Source organism: Myotis lucifugus, unplaced genomic scaffold (assembly GCF_000147115.1).
Source record: "Myotis lucifugus unplaced genomic scaffold, Myoluc2.0 scaffold_146, whole genome shotgun sequence".
Taxonomy (NCBI): Eukaryota; Metazoa; Chordata; class Mammalia; order Chiroptera; family Vespertilionidae; genus Myotis; species Myotis lucifugus.
The window spans coordinates 1895394-1906555 of NW_005871194.1; the positions used below are offsets into that span (position 1 = coordinate 1895394).

Here is an 11162-nt window from a genome sequence, read left to right on the forward strand (position 1 = left end):
GTTTGAAGACATAATCATCTTTGGTTCTGGAATGGGCTAGCTCTTTCCTTACCCTGGTCCCCAGGGCTAGTCTCCATCCCCTCCCCCACCCCCCTCCCCCAGGCAAACTGGTATCCGATAAAATCAACAGGTAGCACAAAAAATAATTGCTCTGAAACATGTGCTTCTAATTCAAATAAAGAGTCTTTACCCACAGTGCACAGGGCGCGTGACCCAAGCATTTTATGTGGACGTTGGAAGGTTTCTGGTAACTTTCTGCAAAGAAGTTTTCTCAAGGTCTGAGCCTCTGGAGGCTCGTTCTGTCTCAAGTTCAAGTTACTTAGATAGTGATTAAGGCTGGTCGATAGCCCCCGTGGTAAATGATAGCACAGAGAAAAAGCATGCTGGGGCTATGTAATTTAGCAAGACCCAATCTAGCTGTTTGGGTTTTCATCCCCCGGGCGCGCTGAAAGCTCTCAATGACTAACCTGTTCCCCTGCCGCCCGCACAGGCGCCCAAGTTTCCAGGGACGCCCCGACCTCGGCGATTGCCCAGCTCGGGTTTCCTTATTTATTTAGAATCCCCTCAGTCTCAGCCCAGCTGCTTTTTCGTGGGACGACAGACTTGAGATCCAGCATTTATAAAACAGCATAAATCAATGAGACCCAATAGTAAGAGGCCATCACTGATTTATTTGTCTATTTTCCCTGCTAGGGACTCAGCAACGAAGTCTATTGAACTTGGAAACATGTAGCCATGTTGAGATTAAGTCTCCAAACTCAACACAAAAGATGCCCAACATTCCCCGGGAAGGAGCGCGGTGCGGGGTGACGTGACGGGGCAAGATGCCAGCTGTCCCCAGCCGGATCTCAGGACCTGACCGCAGCGCTGCCAGAGGGCTGCACGGAGTGGCTTTGGGACACGGCGCCGCGCAAGAACGTGGGAATTCACTCGGACATAACGTCTTCTTCCCGGAGAGAAGCTGCAAAGCCACGCAGGCCAAGGGTGGTTTCCTGGCAACGCTGTGATTTTTGTCTCTTCAGGAAGAGGGGGTCGGAGACCCTGCTTGCCCTCCGGCCACAGATTGATCTGAACTGAGTCCCTAGGACAAGCTTTCGTTTTCAAAGGCCTCAAGTCCAGGAGACCCTTTGCAGAGAATTTGGCAAGCGCCTCCCTGCTGCTCCGTGTGTGTGTGTGTGTGTGTGTGTGTGTGTGTGTGTGTGTGAGAGAGAGAGAGAGAGAGAGAGAGAGAGAGAGATCCCCACGGGCATTTCGGGGGTGGGGGGTAGGGCAAGGCAAAGTTATTTTCTCTGGCAAATGGGTCATGCTGCTCTTTTAAAAGTGAAAGGGAGAAAGAGGCCGCACCAAATTTAGCACTGAGGCAGGGCCTGTGATTTATAGAGGAGCGAGGGTGTGCACGGGCGGTTTCTAGAAGCCCAAAGGCAAAGCTTATATAAAATACATACACACACAGGGTCTGGTACACACGCCTTGCAGAACACAGAGAGCAGAAGAATCCATGCTCAGAGTGGAGAGAGCTAAGAGCATCTTTTACGCTGGGTGGACTTCGTGCCCAATCTTTCAAATAGGCGCGGCCCAGGGAGTCCACTGTGCACAAACCCTGGCCAACTCAGAAGAAATGAAAGACAAGCATTTCAAGGGCAGGCCTAGGTTCCTTGGTATGTATTTGTACAACTGAATACGGTGACGCGATGGGTCTCCATAGGGCAGGGGTGGGCAAACTTTTTGACTCGAGGGCCACAATGGGTTCTTAAACTGGACCGGAGGGCCGGAACAAAAGCATGGATGGAGTGTTTGTGTGAACTAATATAAATTCAAAGTAAACATCATTACATAAAAGGGTACGGTCTTTTTTTTTAAGTTTTATTCATTTCAAACGGGCCGGATCCGGCCCACGGGCCGTAGTTTGCACACGGCTGCCCTAGGGGGTAGGAGACACAGGAGACACAGTCCCAGCACAGTTCTGCTTTTGAGCCTGAGTCTCCGTGGATTTCAGATCCTTGGCCCCAGTCCGTCCCAGGAAGACACGGAATATCACTGGGGGGAGAAGAGCACGGGGGGAGGGGGGGTTGGGGGAATAAAGGGCAGCAGGCCTGGTCAGGCCTTTGATGGAAGTCACTCAGCCATCAGTGTCTCGGAGGGAGTTCCCAGCCAATACTCTCTTTTGTGTTTGTTTTACAACAGTGGTGTTTCCTAAACTGCCCAGAAAAGAAGTGGCTTCCGCAGACAACATGTCCGTCATCTTTTCCTCACCAGCCTCTGTTCCCTGCGTAACTGCCTTTAGACCAGCGGCTCGCCGTGCCAGTGGATAGTCATACTCCCTCTCACGCGTGCAGGGGGAATATGCAACTGGGCTGCTCCCCTTCCTCCTTCCTCAGTGTCCCCTGGAAGGCGTGTTCTTCATTCTCATTCTCACAAGAGGGTGGCAGGAGCTTCAACTACCACGTGTGAGGTTCGGAAGGAGGCACGCAGCGGGTAGAGGGCACGTGCCCGCTAAGCCAGCTTTTCTGGAAGGTCACATCCGGAGTTCTGCTGACATCTCCTGGGCCAGAAACCCCCCACATCAGCACCAGCCCCTCCCCCAGCCCCCCCAACTGCAAGGGAGACTGGAGAACATCACTTTTTTTTTTTTAAACCTGGACACATTGTGGTCCCCATTGGGACGTTGTTAGAAAGAATCAAGAATGAGATATTTGATGACCTGGACATTTAAACGATCCACCCGCCTTTCGGTCATGGGGATTAGGTGTGTATGTGCCAAGCACCTCCCAGAGCTTGCTGAGCTGGAAGTCCGCCAGCTCCCTCCCTATGCTCCCTCCTCCCTCCCTGTGCTCCCTCGCTTGCTTGCTCAGTGGGGACCTGTACAAGGTGGGGCCGTGCCCTCCCTCGCTTGCTTGCTCAGTGGGGACCTGTACAAGGTGGGGCCGTGCCCTGATGTCCCAGCTGGTGGCCCCCCTAAGTTCACTGAGTGATTTCATCTTGAGGGAGAAAGGAAGAAAACACATTTGACCTCCTTCTCATCCTTGACTCAGGATCTGAAGCTAGAAATGCCCTTTTTTTTAAGCTTCTGTGAGCATCACTGTATTGGGGGAGTTTTCTTAGGCGATGAAGCACAACCACAATTTACGAGTCTGTAGTACTAGTATAAATCATGACAATGCAGAGAAATGCCACTTTGCAGGGAGCCTTCTTGCAATGCTGACAGAAGCACCTAATTGTAATGCGGATGTAGCTATTGCACCAGCTGGTCCAACCCCAGAGAGATGGTTGGTAATTGCAGGCTTTCTCATCCTACGTGACAACAGTGCCACTGTGGGTGCTGCACCAAGGCGGACACAGCGGCAGGGTCTATGCCACCCGAACACAGGCAGGGGCGCACACTTTCTGCGTTTTGAGATCTTTATTGCTGAGTAACTCATCAGGGTGTCGAAGCATGTGATACATTTCAACAGAAAATCAGAGATAAATATTACAGGGGAATGCCTAGCTTACATTCTGTTCTGGGTAAGAGAATTTGACAAGTGAGTGTACGTATTGAGCGCTGATGTCTCCATTCTGATCCTCACAAAGTGAGGTCGTGGGTCGATGGGGTCCAGGAAGCAAAGGAAAGTGAAAGGAAACTAGATCACAGCTGCAAAACCCAAATCGAGACGCCCGTGCGAGGGAAAACGCGCCTGCGTTCCTGGGGCCAGGCAGAAAGCGCGTATCACCAATGCTAAGCTTGCAACTCGTGACCCCAACAACTCTCTTATCCATAAAACAGGAATAAGAGATGTGCACATGTTCAGTTAAAAAGATAAATTTGTTGCTCACAGGCAAAAGAAAGAGGGAAAGGAAAAAAGGAAGGGAGGGAAGGGGAGGAGAAAGGAGAAAGGAAAAAGGCAAAAAGGAAAAAAAAAAGAACACCATTTTATAAACCTATGTATTTTACTTTGATTGGTCATCTTGGAGTATGTGATTCAGATCAAGTTACTTGTGTGCTTTAATTTAAATAGAGGGAGACTGAGAGAAGGAGAGTCCCCAGAAAAAGTCAAAACTATGTGCGTGTATATTTATATTTAAATAAAATAAACCAATAAAAAACTGTGGCATATACTGATAGCCCACTCGGAAATCATGTTAAGAAAACATGCAGATAATTCTGAACGTAGCTAATAACTCTTCAGTTTATGGAGCAAAGTGATTCTTCATCGTAGTGATTGAATTTGTGTTTAAAGTAATTATGGAAATAGAGTATCCAGACATAGCTCATGTCCTCAAGTGTAAGCTATGGGACAGCCCTCAGCTTCTCCATTTTAAAATGTGCATTAAATCACTTTAATTACGTTTCACAAAAATCTTCCATTTAAATGATTCTTCTAAATTTGATGGAAAAATTTCTCAAAATCCGAAGTTCAAGTTTTGTCAAGTGACCAAGACAGGCAGCATACATAACTGCTTCCTGGTACAAATAAATACCTTACCCCATCTCCCCCCACAACCCCCCCACCCCCCGCCCCAGGAAAGCTGCAGTCCTTCAGGGCGCTGCTGAACAGGTTTTCTCCCAGAGCCTGAGAATGTTCCTCGCAGTCCAGGCCCTCACCCTCTCTCTGTGAGCCTGCTCCCTCCCTAGTCCTTGGAGAAGGTAGGAGAAAGCCCCCTTGTCAGAAAGCGCTTCCTTATCTCTGCCCTTCCTGGCTGGAGTCAAGCGGGGCATTTGAGGGAGAAATACTGCTCTGAATAACGCCATTGACTTCTGCCTCATGGTTGGAGGAAAAACAGCCCGGCACTCACTGGACATTACCTGGGCAAGTGGCTGTGGAGAAATGTCTGAGTTGGTGGCACTGCCTATTCCTCACAGCCGCTACCTCCTCCTGTGGATGCCAAGACACACTGGGGGGCAAACAGAGGGACTCCATCGGGAAAGCTGATGCCACAGTTAAATATCTCAACATGACAATCTACTAAATGCGTGCCTTGCATGGGTCTTGGTTAGATGATACGATGTCTTCACACTATGAATTATGATATATGAAATATTATTATTATTGATACTGGTTGCCTATTCTATTTTTATTTATTCCAGTATCCTTACCTTTCACCTTTCTCCCCCAATGGAATATTATACCTCCAATTGAAGATGCAAGTATATGGAATCATAAAAGGAGATGAAACTTACATTAATCAATTGACGCGTAGTAGCATCCCTAATACAAAATGTGCTAGCAAAAGAAAATTGATTGGATACTACATAATTTTTATTATCTTTCATCAAGTTTAACCTGCTCTTATAATCAGCATGAAACACAGCTATAATGTTCTTGTAAAGCCCTGTTTTATAACTACTTGCCTTAAGGTGATTGGCTAGAGAGCAAAAGGATGGAGTGGAATTACGATGTGGGACTACATTTGGGATTCCACGGAGATTCTGTTTAAAGTCAGGAGAGCTTTCTGGTAAGGGGCTTCCTTACACTCATCCAGGGCAGAGCTGGGGGTCTCCTCGGGGCTTTCGCAGCTACTGACAATGGCGACGGCACTAAATGACCTTCTCCTGACCTTGGTGTCCGACAGGCCGGATCCTCGGCCTCCGGAGGCCTTTTCCATGTTGTGGAGCTGCTGGTCCTTCCAGTCCAGTTGTTTGGCACTGCAGAAGGGGGCGTAGACCTCCACGCTCCCCTCGAACTGCAAGCAGTTCACTTTGTAGTACTTTCTCTTCACCTCCAAGACATCGTTGAACCTGTGACCCCAGAGAATCTCCCGGGGGATGTAGGAACTTCGGGATTGGTGGGAGGTCCCTGTGGAATCGCCTGTGTAGATGAATGTCACCAAAATCTCAAAGTTGTCCTTGGTCACTGCCTTCCGGTCCAGGGAGTACAGAGGGCTCTCATGGTCGATTTCATGAACAATGGTGACCGGCGTGACGAGGATAATCTGGTCATTGACCAACTTGAGGTCTTTGAAGGCCATTGTCATGCGGCCCTCGCTGTCTTCTGTGTAGCGGAGCAGCTGGGCCCGCACCGTGCCTTCCACCACGTGGTTGGGCCGGAAGTCCCCGATCCGCCACATGAGGCAGAGTTTCCCATCTCTCATGCCGATGAGGGCGAAGTAGCTGAAGCGGATGGTTTGGGCTCTCTTCCGGGCCGTTGCCATCTTGGCCAAGGCCGCTCCGATGATGAAGGTATTGATGATGCAGCTGAGGATGGACTGGAGGATGACGGTGAGCACGGCCACCGAGCACTCCTCGGTGACACAGCGGTAGCCGTAGCCGATGGTGGTCTGGGTCTCCAGGGAGAATAAAAAGGCACCTGTGAAAGAATGGACGTTGTCAACACAGGGCGTGATGTCTGGGTTATTCAACAGGTCTCCGTGGTGAAAGGCGATCAGCCAAAAGATGGAGCCAAAGATCAGCCAGGAGAGGATGTAAGACAAGGAGAAGATGACGAACATGTGGCGCCACTTGGTGTCGACCAGGGTGGTGAAGATGTCCACCACGTAGCTCCCCCACTCCCCGAAGATGTGCTTGAAGTACACGTTGCAGCTGCCGTCTTTGTGCAGCAGCCGCCGGCGGGCCCGCCTCTTCTCCGCGATGATGTGCTCCGGGGGGTAACCTGGGTACTTGGGGTCCACATTCACGATCGGGTAGCTGCTGCCGTAGTAGCTCATTCTTGCTGACAGCCTGCGGGCATCCAGGTGAATTTTGTAGCAGAAATAGTTCAAGGCCAGTTGCTTTCTGTTGGTTTGGGCTTCCAGTTAAAACCTGCAACAAAAAAGATACTCACTTTAGCTTTAATTTCTATCTTTACAGTAACTTGCCAAATGTGAAGCAAAGCTACGCCAAACCAGATAGCTAAGACTTGGTTTGAACACCAGAAATGCTCAGTATGGATTACTCATTTGAGTTTACTAGTAGGATTCAACTCAGCCATTGTAGGAACAAGATAGGAATTAGAGAAAATAACATTTTTATAAATGCATAAACACTATGATTATCCCAAAGGAAGCCTCAATACTTTTTCTGAACCAATGTAAAAAACATTGTCTCATTTTTATAGCCTCCTTTGGCATGAAGGCATTTAGAAAACAAAACAATCGATAATGCAAAAAGGCAGACTATATTAAAGGCTCAGATATTTATCTAGTAGTCTTAGGAGCTTTCTAGCTGTTCAAATCAGGTGGTTTTCCTTAGAAGAAAGCAATTAGAGTTCCCAACTTAGTGTTATAATGTAACTTACATGCGGGTGGCTATGATATAGTCCCTCACCTTGGGCTCCTGCTGCTTCCTCTCTTCCAGGCCGCTCCTCTTCCTGGTGTCCTCCCGGACAGGACAGCACAGAGCTGACTGGAACAGTAGTTCAGATTCAACTCCTTTACCCTACTTCTACCTTTACTCTTGAGAGGGAAAAAAATCTTTCTTAACCCCAGCGGAGTCACAACCCTCCCAGTCCGGCTTCCAAAAGGTATAAAATTGCTGTGCCTTTGTCTCCTAACACCCATCCTTTTTTTTCTCTCTCTTCTTTTTTGGCACTGAAAGCTCTTCTCTTTCTCTCTGAATAGAAGCCCAAAAATTTGCCAAAGTTGCTCATTTTATTTCCCTCTTAAAGGGAGCACACTCACACCCCTCCCTCCCTCCCTCCCTCCCTCCCTCCCTCCCTCCCTCCCTCCTTGGTCCTGGAGGCTCTCACAGTCATCCCCAGGCAAAACCATCTCCGTCCCTCCAAATCCAGTCTTTAAAAAAACACACATCCATACAGAACATACAGTTCCTATCGCTGTTAGCATTCACGGTCTAGGCCAAAGGTTTTCCTGAGAGCAAGTTTTAGAAATCCAGTGTTGAACGGCCTGTAGTTACTTCTGGAAGAAATGAAGACGCCCCAGCAGCCCACCTTACTGGAGTGTGTTTTCCACTCAGTCTACCTGTGCTGGGCCGGGGAGGGAGCGTCAGAAGGAGGGGGCGCTTGCGAGGACCCTGCCACTCTCTGCACTGAGAGATGCAGCCGGAGTCATTACTATTCCTGCCATGGAGACCCCCCCACCCCCACCACTGAACCCAACCGAGCAAACGGATCACTAAGGATTTGTCCGCACCTCCCAGCTGCCAAAGCGAGGAAAGAGTTAATTTCTCTCCAGTCACAAGGAATCATTTTTCCTCCTCTCCAGGGATCAGGCCCACTTTACAATAAACACTTTGTTCGATGGACCACTGTGGGGATGGACACTCGGCCAAAAAATCCCGCAAGGCATGGAGGAGTGTCTCTCTGTCCGCCCATCCACCCGCCGCTGATCACTTCACCGACCCGCCTGTTTTGAGTAGCCCTCAATCGTGTTTTGGGGAGGTCATTGTATAATTTCAGGATGTGACCCAGGGCTGAGAAAACGCTTACTGGCATGCTGAATGGAAGATATTTCTGCAAATTTTGTCCCCAACATATATTGTTCCTTGTAGGGTCCAGCCCGACTTCTCATTAAAAGATGGCTGCCCAGGGGTCCTCAGTCTCCACTCTCTCACCTGATCATTCGAGGTGGGAGAAGGGGCCAATGATAATCAAAGACTCGTATGTCTGCCCAGTTAGAAGCAGATTTGGAGATAGGGTTGTTTTCCTATTGAACGCTTCCAACCCAGTTCCTTAAAGGGACCTGCACGGATCGTGGGAGTCTGAGAATCACAGAGCACAGCTCATAAATCAAGAGCTACTGTGCGACTCGGAACTTTCCTGCTGCCAAAAGAAAAATGATTTTTATTTGAAATGGCGTTTGGTTGGCATCGTTTGCAATTCCAGTGGTGCCAACAACTTCCATAAATAAGCCGCTTTTAAAACACCTCCATCAGTATGCTCACTGGCAAATGAAATTTCAATTAAGACAAGCAACAAGTGAACAAATTTGAGTATGTGGAAAGTGTATTTCTGAATCATGGAACAATTGCAAGGATACAAGTTACAGCTCTGAGAATTCGGCCCCACACCCACCATGTCCTTCGCTGTGGTTCATGACTGGGGTCGTTAATTTTAATTTTCCAGAAAAAAGCCTTGAGATTCTGGTTAGGGCATACACTTTATTAACCTATTCTTAGATTCTCTACTTATTCAAAGGATGCATTTTCTAAAAGGTGATTATTTAAAGCTAACCCATAGATTATAACTATTTCTTTAGTCTAAATTCTCAGGCTACCCAATGAGCAAAGAAGTTTATGGAGGCCCCTTTAACAAATGGCTAGACAAGATAAACATTGATTAATCCAGTTTCATAGATCATGTTGATTAGAGCACTTTTCCAGTTATTCACCATCAAATAATAGAGGATTAGGCTTGTTGACTGACTGGGCGGCCTCTATTTAACACTTGTGTTTCTGAGGATTAAAACCAGGCTCCACATGTTCCTCAATGCTTTCATAATCATCTCACCACTGACTCCATCATGAAAAAGTATTGGCGGTGTTCTTACTTCTCTATTTCCTTTTGCATGTTAAGCTCCTTGCCCTTCAGAAACAGAGGGTGGCCATTTCATTGGCTGCAAAATTCTCTTTTTTCAATTGAGATTGGAAATGTGACCACTGCCGCTACACAACTGTGGGGTGTAAAGTTCAAAAGCACAGGCTGAGTCAGGTCAGGGCCCCTCCTGCACCAGGTTCCCACTGTCTCTCCAGATCATAATGACAAAGGGAGAAAAAGGACAGCAATTTCTCGGCCCTGACATGGGAGTTCTTTCCAATGTGCAGCCAGAGTAACAGATGGGGGTGCACCCTGAGATGGCCAGGGAAGCTTGTCACCATTTGTGAAGACACCGAGGGCAGGTGGAAGGTGACCGCGTTCACTTCACCCCACAGACACCCAGGGCAGAGCAACTTAGAAGGGACAGCCAACCCAATCCTGACAGTGACTTTTCTCAGAAGTTCCTTGTATTAAGCTCATTTACAAAAAAAGAAATGTTCCTCAATCCACTTAATCTACTTTGACCAGTGAGATCTGACCTTCATCCTCAGTCTCCTAGATCTTTGCCTGAGTTTGAGGAGAAACCTCTACTGATTTAGCATGCTTCAAATGAGCTGCGTGCATGACGGGATATTTCCAACCAAACGAATACTGTCCTATCTGTCTGATTCTCCATACGATTCTCCTCATGGGACTTGCCGGTTTGCAGCAAGTCTCTGCTATTCTGCCATAGCTTCTCAAATTCAGCTGTTTACCAAGCAGACACCTACTGTAATTAGTTCTCCAAGCTGTGTTGAGGTACCACACAATGCTTCAGGCTTTATAAACCTGTGCCACTTGGATAATAAAATTTGATTTTGTCTTCAGATCTACTTAAGATAAATATAGTAAGAGTAACTACAAATAATGGTCTAGAGCAGCCGTGGGCAAACTACGGCCCGAGGGCCGGATCCGGCCCGTTTGAAATGAATAAAACTAAAAAAAAAAAAGCCCGTACCCTTTTATGTAATGATGTTTACTTTGAATTTATATTAGTTCACACAAACACTCCATCCATGCTTTTGTTCCGGCCCTCCGGTCCAGTTTAAGAACCCATTGTGGCCCTCGAGTCAAAAAGTTTGCTCACCCCTGGTAGAGTATCTTTGGTAAAATTCATTGTAATGCCCCTGGCCTTTCAGATCTACCAGCACCATTTTTATCATGTAAATGGCTTACGTGAAGTCATCGTTGGAAACCAGGTTACTTTCCTGGCAACTATTAGGCACAATAAGTGTCAGTGGAAACTGGAGAGCAACCAGGCAGAGAGCAGAATGGGTAGCCTACATTCCCAGCACACGCCATTGTCTTTGAGGATGGGCTTGGGTGCCTGGGGAGGGGACAGGAGGGTCAGCGAGAGAAGGCATGGCCAGATGGCACATGAGGGTGGGCTCTGGTTGCTGGGGAGGATAACAGAAGGGGTGTTAATGAGTTAGAACAAAACCCAAACAAGTTAGGTTATTTTGCTCAAAACTCGTCCTACAAGTTGTTGCCTTGGAATTGTGCCTGAGCCGTATCTTGCCTGGAATCCTCTGAAGACACCCAGACACACGGGTGGAGCCCATCATTCAGCCACTGAACACCTGCTTCACCCAGGACCTACTCTCCAGGGGACAGCACTGTGTCCTCTTCTTCCCAACCCTCCCCTCCACCCAGTGCAGCTTCTCAGTGGCCATGGATTTTACATTTTCCCTGATACAACCCGGTCGTTTCTCCTTC

The 11162-nt window shown here is 48.0% G+C and overlaps 1 protein-coding gene across 1 annotated transcript; it reads right to left on the minus strand.

The window, feature by feature from the left end:
• Positions 1–4504: 4504 nt before the first annotated feature.
• On the minus strand, positions 4505–7347 carry KCNJ16 (potassium voltage-gated channel subfamily J member 16). Its single transcript, XM_023759056.1, has 2 exons — positions 7241–7347; positions 4505–6736 (listed from the first exon to the last, which is right to left on the minus strand). Exon 2 carries the CDS (start codon positions 6640–6642, stop codon positions 5383–5385), a length of 1260 nt encoding a protein of 419 aa, XP_023614824.1. The 5' UTR covers positions 6643–6736; positions 7241–7347; the 3' UTR covers positions 4505–5382.
• Between the last annotated feature and the right edge of the window lie 3815 nt (positions 7348–11162).